We start from the raw sequence: 20,494 nt of genomic DNA on the forward strand, positions 1-20,494 counted from the left end.
GCTGCAGGCATTGCAGTAATATTTAACACAGTAAAAATGCAACATACTATTAGTGCTCCAGCCATTTAGTGGGTTTAAATTGACATTAGCACCTAGCTTAGCTGCTCTGATATTTCCCAGCCAAGCTGGAGTGCGAGTTTGACACAACATGTGAGGGGGAGGAGCTGCCTCACCACGCAAACCCCAGGAGAGTAATAGCTTCTAGAAGTCCTGTGTTTAATTTAGGCACTATTTTCAGAATTGAGCTCTGTGGCACTCTACGTACAAATATAAACTGTGGTGCACACCAGAGCAGAGTCCATACACCACATTTCAGAGGCTGGTGTGAATTCCTCACTGTGAAGGTGCATGGTCCAGGGCACAGCTTTAATGTCACCTTTGCGACTGTGTAATCTGGCAACACCGTCGCCCACAAGCAAAACTGCAATGGTGTCTTGCTCTAAACAATTGGTGCCTTTGTCTACTTGTTTAAACACACAGAGCAGTCAGCAGCGATGATGAGCCAGTGTCGTAGCTCTGATCTTCAGCACATTGAAGTAAAATGAAAAGAGCGAATAAGGTTAAGGTGCAGGATCAGTTAGTTCAACATTCTGGGGAGGCTGAGACTGATATTTCTGTAATGGCTGCATGATAAAATGAAGCTGGTTAGCTCTGCTTATAGAATGGGAAACAAGGGAAACTACTATCCTGGCTCTATGTAAAGTTTGTTTTTCATGGATTAAACCACTACTGGCTTATTTTTTTAAGGTTGAATGAAACATGACCAGAGGCATCATTTCAACAGACTCGCACTTTTTTCTCTCACTACAAAAAAATCCAGCAATGTCAACATTGAAATCAAAAGTTTAGCTTTGGTTTAGTTAGCTAATTCTAAGTTGATTATAGAGATATCCTTGTTAAATCACATGAGGGTCGGATCCAGGGGTGGATCCAGGGGGGGGGGCACTGGCCCCTGAAGTTTTTTGAAGAGCACAATGTGCTTGACCAAGAAACCATTTTCAAAATAAATTCAATGATGTGTGTTATTGCTCAAAGCTATAGAGCTAAAAGTAAACAAGGACTGACCTAAATGATCACCTTACTGAATCGGGAATTGTGATGGACGTTGGACATATACTGCAATTGGCCCCTCTGTGTAAATTGTGGCCCCTTTATGGCCCCAGATTTAGAAAAATCCTAGATTTGCAACTGAATCGTGCTCCTATGGCAACTCCACCTAGATGATGGAGCAGATCGAAGGTAAACTGATCATCAGTTTACCTTCGCAGTTGATTAAAAAAAGATTGTTTAATAAAAATTTAAGTTGGCTTTAGTTTTACAACTTAAGATACCAAGATAGTTTCTGTTTTACTTTTTCCTATTTCATATATATTAATATTATTACATGGACCTTTGTTATTTTATCATTTACACTACATGCTGTACAATTTTTGTAGTAGATTTTGACAAATCATCCTCTTTTTGCTTCTACTGTAACACAAAATAATTTACATCTCATAATCTACTTTTAGATCAGTCAATAATATCCGTCTACATAATATTGTAATCACACGAAGTAGATTTGTTTTGTTGATTAATGACCAATTCATTAAGGGCACAGGCTGATCTATTTAGACCTCTGCTAATAGATATGGGGTTTCTACAGTACACATTACAATCTAAAAGCAGCTTAGCTAACTCTAACGGCTGCTGGTTGGCAATTTATCATCACTACAGTTTGGAAGACCTTAAAATATACAGGGGATATTCAACATCTTGTCCTATCTTTTAAGTATATGAATAAACTAGAGCTGGACATTAAACAGCTGACACTGACAAAAGAACCAAGGACAAAGCAACGATCCATGCATGACAGAAAGACCAGCACTTTCACTGATGCCCATCAACACCTAAAATAGAACTATTATTACAGACTACTTCAGTGCAAATGCTCTCATCTCATTTATCACTTCTGGTCCAAAGTTTTGCCATATTGACGACATTTGAGCTTTAGCAAAGACCTAACCATTGAGGTTAGGTCCTCAGCATGCATTGCCTGCATGACTGGAAAGTTGAAGGAAATAGTTTGATAAACTGAGCCTGGTCCTTACTGTGTTTGTGTTTCTGCGTTCTTCCCCTGTGTGGCAGCATCCTTCAAAACCATATACTTATATCTGGCTTGACAGATAAGTGGACTGTGGATTCTTTCACCAACAATTAATTAAGAGAGGTATAAAATATACCTGGTAGATCTTTAGATTAATGTAATGCTTTAGTTTGGTACAAATGATTGAAATGTTTTTTTTTTTTTAAAGATTTGGTGTGACTCAATGAAACAAAGGGTACATTAAGAATCTGGAAAGCTTTGGTGTTAAGTAAAAGAAGAAGTGAAGAAGTGACCTCTTGAGAAAACAAAAAGCAAAGCAGTTAGGGGAATGCACCATGCTCTTACTGCGTTCTAGTGCTATTTATAACAAGTGGATGCAAACACCAAACTCCTCTTATTAGGAAGAGGAACTCCTCTTCCAAAGCAAAGGATACTGTTGCTTTTAATTATAGCTGCTCCCTAACTAATTGGGATAAGGTTTCCCTGAAAAACAAATGTCACAACACTTTATCAGAATATTATTTTCCTAGACACTGTCAATGTTGTGAGGTTTAACCCTTGTGTTGTGAGTTTTACAGTCCTTTTTCCTGGGGCATATCTGACACCTCTTCCTCTTACTCGCCCCGAGCGGGGCTGCTGCTAGGGCTATGGAGGAGGCCGGACACTCGGGTCGAGCGTCGTAGTCAAGAGCTCTCTGTGCGGCGGCGGCGGCTTTTACAGCCTTCACAACCGCGGCGGACGCGTCCGTGCGGGGGATGCGCTCCCTTCGTGCGATGAACGGAGTCACGAGAGCCTTTCCCAGCTGCTCTAGGAACACCCTCCGCTTGTTCCGCTTGCCCGGCATCCAGTCTGGGTTGATCTCTCTCCATATCACGAAGGCGTTGTAGGAAGAGACGTCGAGAATGTTGTGAAAGACGACCAGGGGCCAGCGCGCGGTCATCCTCCTGCAGCTGTACGTTCTGATCACCTTGTCTAGGTTGTCCACGCCACCTTTGTTGCGGTTGTAGTCCAGGACGATGACCGGTTACCCGTCCTCGCGGTCGCTGATGTCGGCCTCGGGGTGCCGTGTGCTCAGGAGCACCACATTCCTGTTTTTCTTTGGGATGTAGGACACAAGAGTGGCGGTGGGCGTGAATGCAAACTTGGATGAGAACACCTCTCCCTTGACCGCGAGCAGCCCGGTCGGGAGCTCGGGCTTGTTCTTCCGAACAGTGCGGACCACGGTGAGCTTTCTCTCCAGGAGCTGCCGCGCGAGTTCGTAGGAGGTGAAGTAATTGTCGCACGTGACGTTACGACCGTGCAGTCCCTCCATTACATCGAGCACTACCCGCAACCCCTGGTTCCGTTCTGGGCGTCCGCCGCTCGGCTTTCCGGTGTACACTTGCATCTTCCAAGCATAGCTTGATTTCGCAGGCCACCCACGACTTGATCCCGTATTTCGCCGGCTTGCTGGGCATGTACTGACGGAATGGACACCGGCCTAGGGAGAAAAACAGGAGGAGAAGAGATGAGAGGAGATGAGATGAGGACGAGGACTAGCAGCCGCTATTTACATAACATAACATAACATAACATAACATAACATAACATAATAATAATAATTTTTTTTTAAAAGACTAACCTCTGAACGGAACCTCGTCCACAGTCACTTCGGGCCCCAGGTTGTAGAGGTGCGGTAGCCGCGCCACCCACGCATCCCAGACCTCTCGCACGGCCGCCAATTTGTCCGTGGCTCGTCTCGTCTCGCGGTCGTCGAAGCGCAGCAGTCTGGAGTACATGTGGAAGAGTTTTAGGGGCATCGTGGCACGAAATATCGCCCGGTCGCTCTCGGCGTCCCACAGGCTGGCGGCGGCCTCGCCCCGGGACCTGTACACGCCCGCTAAGATCAGCAGCCCTACGTAGGCGCGCAGGTCGGTCTCGTCCATCCCTTTCCATTCGTCGCCGTATTTTCGACGACCTTCCCGATTCGTCATCTCCAGGATGATGTTCTCTACCGTCGGTGTGATGAACAGGTGGAATGTCGAGGCTAGGTCACCGGTGCGGGACGTCGCGTGGATCGTGGGGCCCCGGGGGACCCCGCTTTGAGCCTCAGCAGAGGAGGAGGAAGAGGAGGAGGAGGAGCAGTGGCCCTCCTCTCGGCCGTACGCCCTCGAGGACCATGTTATTTCCCCGTTTCTTGACGGGAAGGTCTCTCTTTCCACGAGTCCGGTGGTGGTGGTGTCGCCGTGATCTTGTCCTCCTTCTTCTTCTTCTTCCAAGGATGAAGAATCTGCAGAAGCATCACCCACTGGGTCGTAGTCTTCGTCACCGTCGTCGTCTTCGTCGCCATCGCCGTCGTCTCCGTCTCCGTCCTCTCTGTCTTCTTCTCGGTCTGCTTCTCCATCTCCTTGTCCGTCCGCTTCTCGGTCTGGCTCTTTCGCGTCCTCTTCGGGTTCAGAGGATGGTTGCTGGGAGAATAGCTGTTGGAGAACCTGTTCTCTGGTGAAACGCTCCTGACGCGACATCGTGCCATGGTCCGTGAGAGAGTGGCACACTGAGACTTATATGTGGGTCTAATGTACCCCCCTTGATTTCAATTGGAATCAGGTGTGGGTCTAAATGACCCCACAGAGCACCACAGCGCCCTCTCTGGGGGTCTAAATGACCCCTCCCATGACAATCGAGAATGACAATCCATTGGTCTCAATTACCCCAGGAGAATTGGATAATGACAATCCTTGGGTCACCCTAACCCTAAGCCTGACCGGCCAGGGCTTGTGTATGATCGCACGCACTCACGCACGCACACACACACACACACACACACACACACAGACACACACACACTCTGGGTCAATCCGACCCAGGAACAACACGAGGGTTAAAAGACTTCATAAATAAACGAAAAGAAAGATGGACTTTACTGGAAAATAAAAAAAGTTTTTCGAAAAATCCAATGTCAGCTTAATGTATGTAGCTCTCAAGGTTAAAGCCTCTTGACCTCTTCGCCGGACAAATTGGGTTTGATTGACAGCTGCACTCTCAAAGAAGATAGTGAAGCCAAATCATCTAGTTCACCCCCTAGTGGCTGGAAGCAGTAAGGTGCTGTATATGTACTTTACCTCCTCCATGTTGGCATTGACCAAAAGTGCATGTTAAATCATGTTTTCTCAAATAGGGTTTCTGTCATTTTCGGTAGTTCTCATCCATTTCTGAGGTTAGTATAGTTTTTCATTAGTTATTTGATGCTCTAAAAACAGGGTGAAACATCATGATTGACAGCTGAGACTGAATTGCAATTGGTCGAGCATGTGTATCGCAGGGACCTCACTACCCCAGCTCAACTCCACGATCACTACTGCACAGACTCTGGCTCCAAATGACATTAAGATGCAACATGGCAGCACCCGAATACTTAAGCTTCATTTTTGAACAACCTACTGTATGGAAGTGAAGACACGTCATCCATTTTAATACACAATCCATGATCCTGACCAGGTCTAATCAGTGAGTGGTTATAAATACCTGTGTGCATGGGCAGAGGCTTGAAGGTATTATTTTCGATTAATCTGTTATTCTGACAGCCATAAAACAGTCTGATGTCTTACTGTGTGATGAAGAATGTTGAAATGCTCAGTGTCAAGTTAGCTGAATGGTATTTTGCTAACTTGACAATAAAAAAAATGATATGACAAGAAATATGACGTGGAATCCAACACACAAATATAGGATAGTGGTCTATATGAGATCTTCAATAACACGTAAATGTAGTTAGCACACGTGTGCTAACTACACTAAAACCAGTAAACCATCACTGAAACTAAATCACATTACCACCCATTCCTTCAAAACAATGACTATCTTTGTCCACCATTAAAGGAAAATGACACTTGAACTGTTTCAGTCGGATCAACTTTCAATTTTAAAACAATCTTATGTTTGTTTAAACCTACAGTCTATGGTTTGAACACATATAGAGATATACAGATAAAATGTAAGACAGCCAGCCTAGAATATACAATTTATGTACACTAATTTAACCACAGCCTTAAAATCCCTCGCTACACTGTAGTAGCTATTAAATTGTGCACTGTAATGGTTGTTATGGCTGTAACACTTATTATGCACTGAGTTGTCAAATAGTGAGTTTGATCTCGCACAGTATGCCTGTGTGTAATTTAATAAACTGAGTGAGCAGGCAACTGTGGCTTTGTGTGTGGGACTGTTGATGGCAGTGATGAGGGTTGGTGCGCAGTCACAGTCTGTGCTTTGTCCAGTACTTTTCCACTGTGTATGGGTGTGGGTGTGGGTGTGGGTGTGGGGTGTGTGTGTGTGTGTGTGTGTGTGTGTGTGTGTGTGTGTGTGTGTGTGTGTGTGTGTGTGTGTGTGTGCGTATGCGTGTGCGTGTGCGTGTGTGTGCATGTTTGAAGAAAACACAGCTGCTCTTGCTCAACCTTATCAGCCAAACAAAAAAAAGAAAGAAAAAAAACATCTATCTTTTGATGCAGTGCTGAACTCTTGGGGAGGAGAATGATTTTTAGGCAGGATTACAAAATCAGTCATCCACCATGAGCACTACATAGCAGTAAGTCGTGTGTATTATGTTATGAGGGGGCAGCACTGCAGACACCGGCACCTCAATGTGTGCTTCACACAGCTCCCATTACACAAAGGTGCGGCTGAGCAACGGTATGTGTCTCCCTCGGGTGCAGAGAAAACATGACAAATCTGAACTGAACGCAGCAGCTAACATATGAACATGCCAGAGCTCTGATTCATGCACACATTACATTGTCTGAAGTGTGGCTCAATAGCTGCAACCTTCTCTGTTTGTATGTGCACAGAGACATTCTGTACCTGGGCGGTGTGTTGATTTGCATATCTTCGGTATCAGATTTCCAACAACTGCTGTAAAGATTTTTACTGTTTGTACTCTTCTGGTTGTGTTTTGCTCCACCTGTAAGTAAACAGGAGTCCCAAGTTATAGAGACAATAAAACACACTAAAAAAAAAACACTGCAATGCCACTCCTCTTCTTCAGGCAACCACAGACACACTGTTTCACACACAGCACCAGACTGTGACACATGTTTTTTCATTTAGATTAGATAGAGAACTAAAGAAGCCTTTCAGATGGCAAGTGAAACGTAATCAAAACGTAGGAGTGCCACATTAGGAATAAGTTACAATCTTTAACAGATTTGTATTGTATAACAAAATGTCACCCTCGGGCGTTCATTATTATCTTTATGCAGAGAGGATGATGGTATAGAGAATTTCACAGGCCAGCGGCAGGCAGAGATTTTTATCTTACTTCAGGGAAAAGGAGTTTATTTCACAAGATGATCCCAAAGCTGCACATTCTACTTTATGATGCCTGTAGGGCAGTGGTCACCAACCTTTTCGAGCCCGAGATAACTTTTTAATACCAAACGTAAGCCGAGATCTACCACCCTGATATCTACCAAAAAATCCACTTAGGAGAGTCATATTTATTATTTTTTGCAATTTCTGTTAAAGGCTGTGTACTCAAATATATACCAGTACTATACACTATGAAGCCGTGCATAATCTGCTCCTGTGAATATTTCACAATAGCATGACAGCTGTCATGCTTAATTAATTGGTGTTTATAACAAGTCAAGCAGTGGTTTGTCCTGGCAGTACACCACTGCCAAAAACTCATTAGTCATTATGTCATGCTTTTATGCTTATTTATTAGAGATTGTTTCGTTTTCTTTAGCATTTTGAAATTGGTTGTTTTAAAAAAAAATTGTGAATTACTAAAGATATAATCTGATGAACATTATGAAAAGAAATCTAGCTTGTGTAGACTGCTAATATCTATGAACAGGTCAAATTTGATGTGGATCTGAATAATGATCTGGATTCTGTTAATCAAATTAAGTGGTGTTCTTTATTCAGTTACTGTACAGTGCACAGCAACAAATATAGCTGAATGCGTATTTTGCCTGGGTTTAATGTGAGCAGTTTGCAGAACATTTTCGTGCAGATTGTAGCCTAGATGTATCTGATCGCAATATGCAATGTGGCCAATAAGGCTTGGTGGACGCATGCTCTCTCTGAATGCCCTTCTAGTTGTGTTCAGGTTTTATTACCACTCTCACTCCTGCTGAAGTCCACCATTGATCAGCTTGTGATCTAACTGTCACATCTGCTTTGACCCCCTCTTGAAAAGGACACTCTGCTTCGAAGTGTGGCTATTACCACTTTCAGGCTGGTAGCTGGCTTTAAATTAGCAGAAGGTAAATGAAAGGTTTATGACCACAGAGAAGAGCAACAGCTGGTTTTAATCATGTTGGAACGGGTGGGTTTCTCTACGAGATTGTATGGTCTGGAACTTACTGTGTAAAGTGCCTTGAGAAGAGTTGTGCAAGTTCGCCAAGTTGTCACAGGAGACTATCTGAACCTTGGAATTGCGGTGGAGTAAGTGCTTATGAGATATGCAACAACAGAAACACAAGGACACGGTTTTTTGCAACAGTAACATGATGTGAGGATTGAAATGCATAAGGGAGCGTCTCTCAGGCAGAAGGACAATATACTGTAGTCAAAGCAGCAGTGAAGAAATAGTACAGCCCTCAGGAGGAGCTGAAACTACAGACCCAAAGACAGGATTAGGAGCTGCTCTGACACAAAGTGGAAACCCTCCAGCATTTAAAGAGACCATGCTTAAAACTGAGAAAGAATGTGTGGCTGTTGTTTTTGGTGGGAGAAAGTTCCACCGGTAGGAAGCCGTTCCTGAGCAAGAGACTGAGGCTCCAGAGAAATGATGAAAATTGTAATACAGTATACTGTATGTTCCTGGACATGACATGGTGCTACAAATACTTTGAGCAGAACATTCTTAGTTGAGGGTAGCACTAAGAGGCCAGGAGGAACTGAGATTGAGACCATTAACATGGATAGTTATTTACCTAAACTGCTTTCATACATGCACTGAACTCCAGAGAATATCTGGACTGATCAGATCGGTGTTTCCATCCCCAGCTACTCCGTTCTGTGTACAAAAGTGTTTTTTGGCAAGACACTGATCCCCATATCTCCCCATGGCTGTACCAGGAGTGTATGAGTGTTATAGAAAAAGTACTGCACATAGATACCCTGTATGAATGAGTGTGTGAATGCGTCAAGGGCAAAACTGTTCTAGAAAGAGCTTTGAGTGGTCATCAAGACTAGAAAAGAGCAATATTAACCCAGACCATCCTTACCATCTCAGAAGAGAGAATCCACACAATGCTAGGCTAAAGGATTGATCAAATTTATTCAAAAGGAGAAAAGAAATAAAGAGCAACATTGAGTTAGAAGTGGTTGAGTGTTCAGGATTCATCTAAAAGGAAGAAGTTTTTTTTTCCTGACTCACTGAGAAGGGAGATCAGTCGTGTTCATTCCTCTCACCCCGGGGCAGAGGGATGCCTTGAGCGGGCCAGAGAATGTGTTTACTAGCAGAGTATGAACATACTGTTGTATGAAGACACAGAGCAAAGTATGACGTGTAGGTCAAAGTAAAAATACGACATCCACATCATCCACAAGGTTGGTATAGATTTTATTGCATGACTGTTTTTTACTTTTCCAGCTTTTGCCAACCAGTCAAGTACTGTGGAATAAAATATCAGCGGTTTAGCCAATTTTGAGAGTTTTGAAACCTCCTCACCTGGGTTTCCACAAAGCAGTGGTGGATCTAGGATTTAGGCCAATTTTATGTCCAATATCCATCACAGTTCCTGATTCAGTAAGGTGCACATTTAAGCCATTCCTTGTTTACTTTAAGCTATATAGCTTTGGTTGAGGGACCGCTGACAGGAGTCACCGTTTTCTGGAGTCAGAGGTTAAACACAGCTGATTGACAGTCAACGATGGCAAAGCAAATACTACAGCTAGAGAGTAAAAGATGTGTTCGCACAACAGTTAAAGAGGGAGACAGCATTAGAGGTCAGGATTTTGCACCTAGAATCACTGTCAATTTTTGATTTTATGGTGTTGCTGATTGTATAATGGTTTAAAATGAGAGTAGAGCAATAAATCACCGCTTCCACAGCACATATCACTAGAATGGCACTCAGTAGAGCATATATCTCCACAACGACCCAACAGTCCCATTATGTTCAATCAAATTACACATATACTAAGAGATTTCAGTTCCCTAGAGGTGCCTTATATTTTTCATCAAGATACATGAATTGTTCCCTGGGGAAACGGTGAAGACGAGAAAACAAACAAAAAACCAACCGACAGGAGTGAAAACAAAACCTCCTTGCTGTTTATAATAATTCAAATTGCTTAATTACATATCTTTGGAGACTCAGTTGGAGGCCAGTGTATCACATGATTCCATTGTATCCTTGAGATATCTCTGCATGGTCTTACAGTTATGCATCCTGTTCACCCTCACAGATCAATCATTGTGAGGTTGGGTGTGTGTGTTCGATCTGTGAAGTGAAGCTGAGAGTGACTGGTACAGCTGGCACTAACTGCTCAGATGGAGGCAGCCTGAGTAAACAGTCATACAACACTTGCTGTTTAAAAGCTTTTATCGTGGTTCACTGATTTTAGATAAAGACATGAGGTGAGTCTGTGTCATACATCATGTCATATATCAACCAATTACAGCATATGAATGGTCAGAACCGCAACTGTCTCTAAACTGTCAAGATTCTCAGAGAGTGGACCTGGTGTGATGTTGACTTTGGCATGAGGAAATTCTGAGTTTCATGAACAAGACTCCTTCCTAGTTTTTTTCCATTTCAAAAAGTGAGCCGCATCTTTTGGAAAGCTCTTTCTTTTCTCTCTTTTCTCCAAATAATGGAAAAGGAAAGTTTAGCCTTGGAGGAGGTTTCTAAACCATTTCAATATCCAGGTTCCTATGATAGTACACACATCTTGTCTAGTTAAACCTTATAAAACCAGCATGTCAATCAATCAAATCAATCATATTTTATTTGCATAGCCCATATTCACAAACCACAATTTGTCTCATAGGCCTCAACAAGGTGTGCCATCCTCTGTCCTTAACCTTCAACAAGAGGGTTTATAGAGAAAACTGAACTCAGAGAACCCTTGAGTCCAATTGATGTAGGTACAGGCCTCTGGCTCCTGGCTGGGCTCTGCTGCCCTCTGCTGGTTTCTGGTGATCACCGCAGTGCTTGCAGAGAGCCTTGCAGAGGTGATAGTGAAGCTGAGAGGAGGGGCCTCAACGTTTTGGATGCCATAAGTGTTGACTCTATGAGCATTTCTACCGGTAGATCTGGATCCTGTTGAGTTGGCAATTAATTTTCTTTGACTAACTACAAGTTGATGTGGGTTATTGCTTCAATGATCTGAAGATTACCTACTTCAAGAAAAGGATATGTTGTGCACACCATCCAGGTGATTGAATACTAAGAGGCAGATGGACACAATATTTAAAACCCAGCAGCAATATAATTATTTGACGTATTTGGATGTTATAAAGTAGGGTACATTTCATTAAATATATTTCTTATTTCCATTTATATTTACGAATATGTTCACATTATCTGTTTTTGTTTCCATTTGTTTGTTTGTTTGTTTGTAAGAGAAGAAACCATACAGTTTTTGTGTGTATCCAGGTTTTTTGTTTTCACTTTCTTTAACATTGTGAGAGGGTGTTTTTCAATGTTTTCATTGATTTCTCAGATTTTAATTCATGTCTCTGGAAGAAATCTGTAATGTTTAGGGGAATGATAACTATGAGTTTTTATGAAATTTATGAAATCCAGATCTAGTGAATTTAAATGCTGTTTCATACGGGGACCGTTGGGCCTTGGTGGAGGTGTGTACTCTCCTGAGTGACATCCCAGTTCTTTAATGTCATTAAAAGTCATCAATAAAGAGAGGGCAAGTAACACTAGATCCCGCCTACTTCAGTCAGAGTGAACCTGTAGCAGGTGCACTCACCCAAAATGGATTTACATTAGGGACTTTTACTTTTAGGTATATTTAAAATCAAATGCTTTTGCTCAAGAAGAAAGGTTAATCTGGTATTTTTACTTTTACTCGAATACATTCTTGTCTATTTGTAATTCTACAAGTAAAATGTTTGAATAATTTCTCCACCACTGTAGTTTACATGAATAAAAAATGTCTTTAGTTGATATGAACCATAGCCAAGATATCAGTTGTTCAGGAGCTGCTTAGAGTATAAGATCATTTTGTTTTCTGGATGTCACCCTGAGCCAGAGAAAATATTCATTACATAAGAAGAAAAAGCAGGAGTCAGGAACTGTGGCAAAATTAATAAAGTGAAAAATTATTGCGATAAGTTCAGCATATTTTTCTATGCATTGAATGAGGTATTTTACTGGTTGTTTGAATGAAATGCTTTTGAATATGTCCCAACATGTCCACAGGGCAAATGTTTCCTCAAAGACTGAATGGACTAATGTGCTCCTCATCCAAATCATCAAAGTACAGAAAAGGACAGTTCGACAAGGATCATAAATCACGGCTCAGCAGACAGCCCATTGTTTATCAACAATGACATCAGGAAGCTTGACACCAAACGATGATGAGTTTAACCTAAATAAAGTCAGTGGAGAGTCTAGCTGAGAAGTGGATTGTGGGCATTTTCTTTCACGGTGGATACACTGTGATAAGGACATGTGACGTGCAGGTGAGGTACTAATTATATCTGCACACAACATCAGCTTGAGACGACAAAAAAAAATAATATATGTGCACTATGAAAACAATTTCACCTATCTTGTGCGCTTATGGCCGGTTAGCTCAGCTGGTTAGAGCGTGGTGCTAATAACGCCAAGGTCGCGGGTTCGATCCCCGTACTGGCCAACTGTTCGTTTTAACGTCTGACTCAACGTTATTGGATCATGCGGAAACAACTGACCGATGCGCATCAGTTTGTGTTTTCCTCCGCACAGTTCTTCTGGTGGACGGAATCTAACATGCTAACAGCACAGTCCACCGATGAGAACGTGTTAATGTTCCCATCGAGAGATACTTTGTCCCTTGTGTTTTCAGTGTCACATGTTCAGCACAGTGCTAGTGAAACATATCACATATCAACATCAACCAACTCTGAATGAGAGGCAGATATATAATAGACTTGATCATCGATGTAGTGTTACATGGGTTCCATGGTGTAATGGTTAGCACTCTGGACTCTGAATCCAGCGATCCGAGTTCAAATCTCGGTGGAACCTAAATTTTCTTTGGTGAAGGACTTCATTTAAACGACGACTTTAAAAAAGTGTTCACGTGTCACTTTACTCAATTGTATTGAATTTGCCCCTGAGACTCCCCACATGCGCTTTAGACCCTTTACCCATCTCGGAACAGTGGTGAATATCTGGGCTAAATATCCTTTAATACTATTTAACACAAAACAGAGTTCTGTTGTTAAAGTTCACTTTAAACATCAATACATTTGAAGTAACTGGTGACCAATTCTTCAATTGCAAAAAAAACGACAGAAAAAAATAAAATGCCTCCATACCGTGGCTCCAGTGTCCGAGAGCCCCGATGTTCATACTAGACTCAAAACAGCATCATTTACACCGTGTTTGAACAATGTCCTCTGTGATCCTCCTCCTAGTTTCTAATGCAGAAACTGCAGAGCATGGTATCTACATCATGCTTAGGATCAACTCATTTTCAGGTAACAAAAAAATGTTGCTGTTTCAGATGTTAATACTGTGATGAAAACCTAACTGTCAATATTATATTCCTTTTCTCAACATACTTGTGAGACAAACAGCAGTTACTGTGCAGTAAAGTGTTACGTGGACTCAAACACTTCACCCACCCCTCCATCGGCATAGTGGTGAGTAGATAGAGTGAATTTTCATTTTTGGGTGAACTATCCCTTTAAGGTTAAGTCCTGTATTAATGCTGTCAATATTTGACATTCCAGCCACTAATTGGGCTTTCTGGAAACAAACTCATCACAGTAAAGAAGAGAGCAAAATCAAAACTCTTACAAAAAACAAGATTTATTTATTTTCTTTTTTCTCTCGATTCCCAATCCGAACCTCAGACAATATTTTTCTTACCAAATACACCACTTAACAAATGCTACAGAAAAGTTGCAACACATCAAAGTGGAGAGTATTTTCTTTAATTATCCCTATTTGAAATATAACTTTTTACATGGTTTCATGAGTTTAAAAAAAAGGACTAAGAAATCGTAAGTGTTTTTTGTGAAGGAAATCTGCTTTTGAACCAAACGGCTTCAAACAGAAGTTAACTTGTTCTCATGTTAACAATCCAACATTGTGATGTATATGTATTTGAGTCCAGTTCTCTGTTACAGCAGACGGATCATTTCAAACCAGGATGGTCTTCATCATGAGGAGGTGCTGCAGTACGGTGGCCGAGACGTCTCACACCAGCGTATTATCAGTAAACATGAAAGAGTTCCTTACTACAGTCAAGAGAGCCGTCAGTTGTGAATACCATAATGACAGCTCACTTGACCCATACATCCATGACTTGACCGCAGGAAGTAACTGGTTTCATTGTCAACATCTGTTTTCCCAGTGATGTAGTTGTGTGAGCCGTCTCAGCCTCCGTATTGCAGAGTCACTGCTGCACATGAACACATGAGTACAATGAGCACAAATGGCTCCTTAATTCATTATTTTTGTCTTTTCTTGGTTGATGCTGCCCCCTTCTGGTGCAAACTGGATTCGGTTTTTCTGGAAAAAAAAACATGTGACCTTTCTTAGTAACCAAATACAGTGTTTAAATATATACAGTATAGGTTGCTTGACTTACTTAGGAGCTTTGTCAGGTTTCTCTGGATGAAGTATGACCACTTCCTCCTCTTCGCTGTCAGATATTTCAACCACATCTCCTATAAGATATAACGAATTCACAACTTATGTTTTCATGTTCATGAAAACAAACATACCGAATAATTATTTATTATTAGCTAACATACATAATATTTAAATATGTTTGGGAGACACTTGTGTTTGAAACATTTCTATAAGTTTTGCTTTGCTTTCTTAACTTTTGTGAGTGTAAATGTTCTTTTCTTGTTTATCTATGTTTACATGAAAATCTGATTTAAAAAATAATTACCTCCTTTGCGCTCTTCTTTTTCATACTTTTCCTCTTCCATCTGTGATACCCTTCCCTCCTGTTCTTCACCACTGTTGTCACTTCCCCCATTTTCATTTTCATTTTCATCCTCCTCCTCCTCCTCCTCCTCCTCTTCCTCCTCTTCCTCCTCTTCCTCCTCTTCCTCTAGGCCCCAGGTGTTCTGCAGCCCCTGCCCCACCTGCCCCACACCTGGGACGGGCACAACCGGGGATGGTACCCTGGTACGTGTGGTTAAGGAGCAGCAGTGGATTCAGGCAAAGTATCAGGGGGGAAAAGAATAATGACACATTTCCGTGCTTGATATACTTCAGTTGATATTCAGACTCAGTTTAGGATACATCTGAGGTGGGACCTCGGCTTTCTGGACGATGTCATTGGCCCTCTCTGTCACGTCCATCATTTCCATCGGAGTCTCGTCCATTTTCAAAGCTGTGATTCGCTCCAGAGGAATAGACTCTGCATAACCACACCTACCACCCGCCTTCCTAGAAATGTTTAAAATTCAGAGTTATTATCTTCAACACTGGAGTGTCCAGCGTTTCATTCTTTAGTCAGAGAGGTGATGCTACTGCTCACCTGGCTTTCTTGTCATTCTCCAGGGCTTTGCCGATGAGCTCTGTGATTTCAGACACTTTGACGCTGGCGATTTTACTGCATCTCATAACCTTTAACACCAAATACAAATATTGACATGGCATGAAGTGTGTGTTGGAGAGCTGCTTTTCCTGGAATTATAGGAGTTAGTAAAACTCCCCTCGAACACATAGGATCTTCTTGACTTCAGCTTCTATGATGACAACACAATACTAATATTCAGAGTCTGTTCACCTGGTCCTTTAGCAGCATGATGCCCCCGCTGGACTGGATGGAGCAGATTTCTCTGTGTTTGTTCATAGCGATCATCAGCAAGCCATCCATCACCCGCTCCTCTCGCTCACAGGGGTCCACCAGCAAATATGTTCTGTATTAAATCATCATTTAAATTTTTAAACGACGGTTATATTTTTCTAAGAATGCAGCAAGTATTTTCAGGTCTGTGTTGTGTCTGCAGGTATTAATATTTAGGCATCATACACCCCAACATCATCCACCAATAATAAAAGTAAAGTTGCCTGTAAGTATTCTCAAAGACCCACTTACTGCTGCTAGCTGAATGACACATATTACTTTAAGCACATGGTGTTAACTGCAGGACACAACAGTGGAGATAAAAGTGAGGAGGGAGAATGTTCCAGTGGAAATTACTCCATTCAATATACGAGGATCTGGTGGAAATGGCTGTAGTTGCACTAATTGCATTTTGAGGAAGCAGTGACCAGTTAGCTCCATATAGCCGATTTATGACCTGCACTGAACTCCGTCATTCTCCGGAGGGGCGGTGAGTGAGAATGTAGAGCACTTATGATGAAATAGCGCAGGAGAATACACTTTATTTTTTACTTCATTTCAATTTGAACTTGGAGATATTATTCTTGATGATATCACTGAACAGTGTGGAATTAAAATTGTCTGAAGCACCTCACCCTTGCTGGAAGAAGGAGAAGCTGACACTTATGGGCATGTGGTAGATACTCAGAGGAATAGGGTCTCTCTCCTCTTGACTGTACTGATGGAGCACAATACAGAACAAATACAAAAATTACAACAAGGTCAGAGAAGGACACAAGATCTCTGTGAAAAGAAAACTGTTCTCACGTTAAATCTGTTTGTGTTGTTTGTTTGTTTTGGCCATAAAAAGATGTGTAAACAAGCAGAGTTCATGATTGATCACTGGTTATCTGTGGTACCACTGTAAGTACCGTCAGTACATCACATGACAGAGCAGTTTGGGGAAGGAAAATAGGGACACTGTCTGCTGCTGCTGCTGACTCACCACTGTGACTTCATCTCCCTGGATGCTGACATCAGGGCGTCTGAAGTGGCTCAGAGCGCTGATGGCTGCAATGCTGGCAGCGTCCATCAGGTTCCCATCATGATTCAACAGGTGAACGTCCACTCGGATCTGCCACACCTAATCTCACACACACACACACACACACACACACACACACACACACACACACACACACACACACACACACACACACACACACACACACACACACACACACACACACACACACACACACACACACACACACACACACACAAAATCATCACCACATCTCTCTTGTTTTGTTTGTGTGCATGTGTTGACAAAAAGATTGAATGGAAAAGTATTTGTTGTTATCACGTTTGTCCCGGGCCAAATTCACGACTATAAGCAGTTGATTACTATAACCAAATTGTGGAGCTTCTGAATGATAATCCCAGGATTTGAGGGAAAGATAACGGCAGTTTTGAATATATGGGATATATCACATAGCACACTCACGTATGCACACACACTCGTCCTGATTCCAGTCGCTCTCTTTCACTGACGCACACACACACACACACACTGAAACACAAACTCACTACCATAAACAATGTCATCGAACATATGTGTTAACTCAGACTGGGTGAAAACAAGAGAATGTGTAAACTTGGACAAAGTATGGAGAGCCAGAGGAGATGGAGGGGCGCGCTCGGTTTGGCTCGACTTGGTTGTCACAGACACAGAGAGGAGCAGTGAGTCACTGACAGAGCCGAATTATTTAAACGGTATTTATATAGGAACGATTCTGTCCCAAGCTTTTTGATCCATATGAACGGTTGATCACTCTATCTGGTTTAGGCTGGATGTTATAATGTATTTCCTTAAACTGTAACATACTGTGTGTGTTTTACCTTTTCTCCAGACACCACACACAGGGACTCAGTATCAATGCACTTGGAGTTCCTCAGGCATCTCTCCAGCTGTCTGTTCAGCTTCACCGATAACTCTGACTGTCTGAAGGGAAAGAAAAAACACACGTGATGGGCACTTCCTGCAGTAACAGCTCCATCTGACAGTACAAGTCCTATACAGCATGAAGTGTACAAAAGTACAAACACAATCTCTGTAGTTTTTCCAACCTGCCCTGTTCGAACGCTGGTGAGGCCATGGGTGACAGCTCGATGTTGAAGAACATGATTCCCTCATTTGGTCGATTCTCCTTTGGAGCCACCAGCTCACAGGACACCTGACCCATGACCCTGTGTAGCACATTGATACTCCACCATCACATTATGTTATATAGATATAATACAGTGTTTTTAATAAAGACTGAAGTCTCTATATGAATTGGAAATGGAGATTGTTCATTTTGAAACCCATGAAAGTTCGACCTTTAACAGTAATGGGTTCATCAGGCAAACTCAAAAATCTTTTAAAAGATCTGATCCTATGTACCTGGTTTTCCCCAGATCCACAAAGCAGCATCCATAGTCTGTGCCAAACGTGATCTTTATCTTTCTGTAGTCGTAGGTCTGTCTTCCATCCAGGCGCTGCAGAGAGACAACAGGACAAGTTCAGTGGTATAGAAAAAAAAAAAAAAAGACTATCACTTTGTAAGTGAGATTGACAAGTCTTCCCCCAACATGACTCAAAGTCTGAGAACACTGCAGAGAAGAGGCACTAAATGAAGCACGGGACATCAGAATCAGCTTTATTGTCCAAGATTGTTTGCACATACAAGGACTCTGTCTCTGGTTTTACATTGCTCTCAGTGTACTTACATAAAAAAGAACAGAATAGAGAACAATAGAAAGAATGGTACAAAAGAAACACTACATGTTATTGTGGTAGATAGTCTGAACTGTACTGTACAATAGCATGTGAGAAAAAAGTGAGAGAGTATACAGTTTACTGGATCCACTAATGACCAACACCATGAAAGTATACACACTATGAGAGTATGGGTCAATGACAACTAAAGCTTCTCAAAAGTTTTGTTGTTTTCTTTAATCATGTGCGCAAAGTTGTTATCCTATGGGAACAAGTTACTATCTTTTGTGCACAAGATAAATAAGTTGTGCACACAGAGTTCATATCTGCATAGTAAAGACAAGTTGCATGTATAGCTTTTAAAGTATTAAACACAGTCCTTCTGTCGCCTGAGCCTGTTGTTCTTCAGTGTGAACAGCAACAATCCTGTGTCTCTGTGCAAGAGCAAGAGAATTTCATTGTATCACATTCCCAGGTGAATATAAAACTTTATTAGCTGAGTTTTCTCAAAGCTATAGTACAAATCTGGTGGCTGTGTGCATCTGAGTGATTAAAACACAAACATCTTCTTAGAATTAATGTCTTTGCTATCCTCAAGATAATAAGATAAGAGCGATAAGATGAGACTAAACTTTATTGAGAATAGAATAAAAATAGTCAACAGTTTCTATTTAAGTGTATTTGTGGAAGAAAACTGACTTTTGTAGATTCAAAGAAGTAAATGTATGGCGTGCACAAGTCAACTGGTTCAGTTTGTAGTAAACAGGACCAGTGAGAAGAGACGTAGTGAAAACTGCTCACCTTCTTCTCCTGGATGGCTTTCAGCAGGAAGTCCCGCTCACAGTTGGACAGAGGTGTGTCCTTCATCCTGACTGCAGTGGCTCGACCTGTATTCAAACAATCTTATTCGCCACAGCACTGCTTCAACCTGTCTATGGCTCCAACAAGCATGGAGCAGCCATCAATGTTTTCTCAACTCTAACCCGGAAGTGCAAAAGCCGGTAACGCCAGCCGCCGTTTGCAAAGTGATGCTCGTCTATTCGTGGTGTTACGGTACAGGCGGGAAGAAAGTGGAAAAAAGGCCGAAAACACGTTGAATGTTTAATGTCACCTATCATTGACGTTTTATTTAATAAGTAAAAATGATTTGGGGTTTGGATTATTATTTGTGTGGTTTTTTTTAACTAATAAAGGACAAGTCGGCTGCATTCGTATAATTATGAAATTCATAATTTTCTCATATTTAATATTATTTAAATATGGTGGTCACAATAAACCACTAAACTACAATCTTTCTTGTTCATGGTGACCCCCACTGTCTGTGTGTCAAGTTTCAAGAGATGTTACGGTAGAAACTTAAACAAATTAAAAAGAGAGTCGTCTCAATTTTCATTATGGCATCCATAACTAATCTTTAAAGGTGATGAAGACTTTTCACCTCTCTCTTGTTCATGGTGTTGTTTCAGAAGATTCTGAATAAGACCCTAAAACTTGAAACCTGTTGTAGACTTCAGTTGTCATAAAAACTCAAAAGGTGTTTAGTTTGTCCAGTTTGGGCTACTGTAAAAAACATTCCAACCCTCTGCAGGGTCCATCTCCTGACACTCTGCATGGTACCACAGGCAACAGCTGTCACACTGAATCTGTTTCATTTATTGTATTTGATCATGCTTGGCAATAATTAACACAAGGGTTAG

At 41.8% G+C, this 20,494-nt stretch overlaps 1 protein-coding gene and 2 non-coding genes across 7 annotated transcripts; 2 read left to right on the forward strand and 1 right to left on the reverse strand.

Annotated features, from left to right (window-relative positions):
• Window positions 1-12,821: 12,821 nt before the first annotated feature.
• Window positions 12,822-12,895, forward strand: trnai-aau. The gene has a single exon. It is a non-coding gene; the product is annotated as a tRNA-Ile (tRNA).
• A 299-nt stretch (window positions 12,896-13,194) lies between these two features.
• trnaq-cug lies at window positions 13,195-13,266 on the forward strand. Its single transcript has one exon. It is a non-coding gene; the product is annotated as a tRNA-Gln (tRNA).
• A 771-nt stretch (window positions 13,267-14,037) lies between these two features.
• On the reverse strand, window positions 14,038-19,785 carry exosc9 (exosome component 9). 5 transcript variants are annotated; one of them, XM_034601671.1, is made up of 13 exons: window positions 19,599-19,785; window positions 18,483-18,577; window positions 18,167-18,286; window positions 17,939-18,041; window positions 17,043-17,180; window positions 16,693-16,775; window positions 15,998-16,130; window positions 15,746-15,834; window positions 15,508-15,654; window positions 15,316-15,387; window positions 15,149-15,279; window positions 14,840-14,918; window positions 14,038-14,760 (listed from the first exon to the last, which is right to left on the reverse strand). In XM_034601671.1, the coding sequence occupies exons 1-13, from the start codon at window positions 19,662-19,664 to the stop codon at window positions 14,700-14,702; spliced, it is 1,317 nt and encodes a 438-aa protein (XP_034457562.1). In that variant the 5' UTR covers window positions 19,665-19,785; the 3' UTR covers window positions 14,038-14,699. The 5 variants fall into 5 exon arrangements, with proteins under 5 accessions (XP_034457562.1, XP_034457552.1, XP_034457542.1 ...); XM_034601661.1 differs by having other exon boundaries at window positions 15,149-15,275; window positions 15,309-15,387; XM_034601651.1 differs by having other exon boundaries at window positions 15,149-15,278; window positions 15,309-15,387.
• Between the last annotated feature and the right edge of the window lie 709 nt (window positions 19,786-20,494).

Source organism: Hippoglossus hippoglossus, chromosome 1 (assembly GCF_009819705.1).
Source record: "Hippoglossus hippoglossus isolate fHipHip1 chromosome 1, fHipHip1.pri, whole genome shotgun sequence".
NCBI lineage: Eukaryota > Metazoa > Chordata > Actinopteri > Pleuronectiformes > Pleuronectidae > Hippoglossus > Hippoglossus hippoglossus.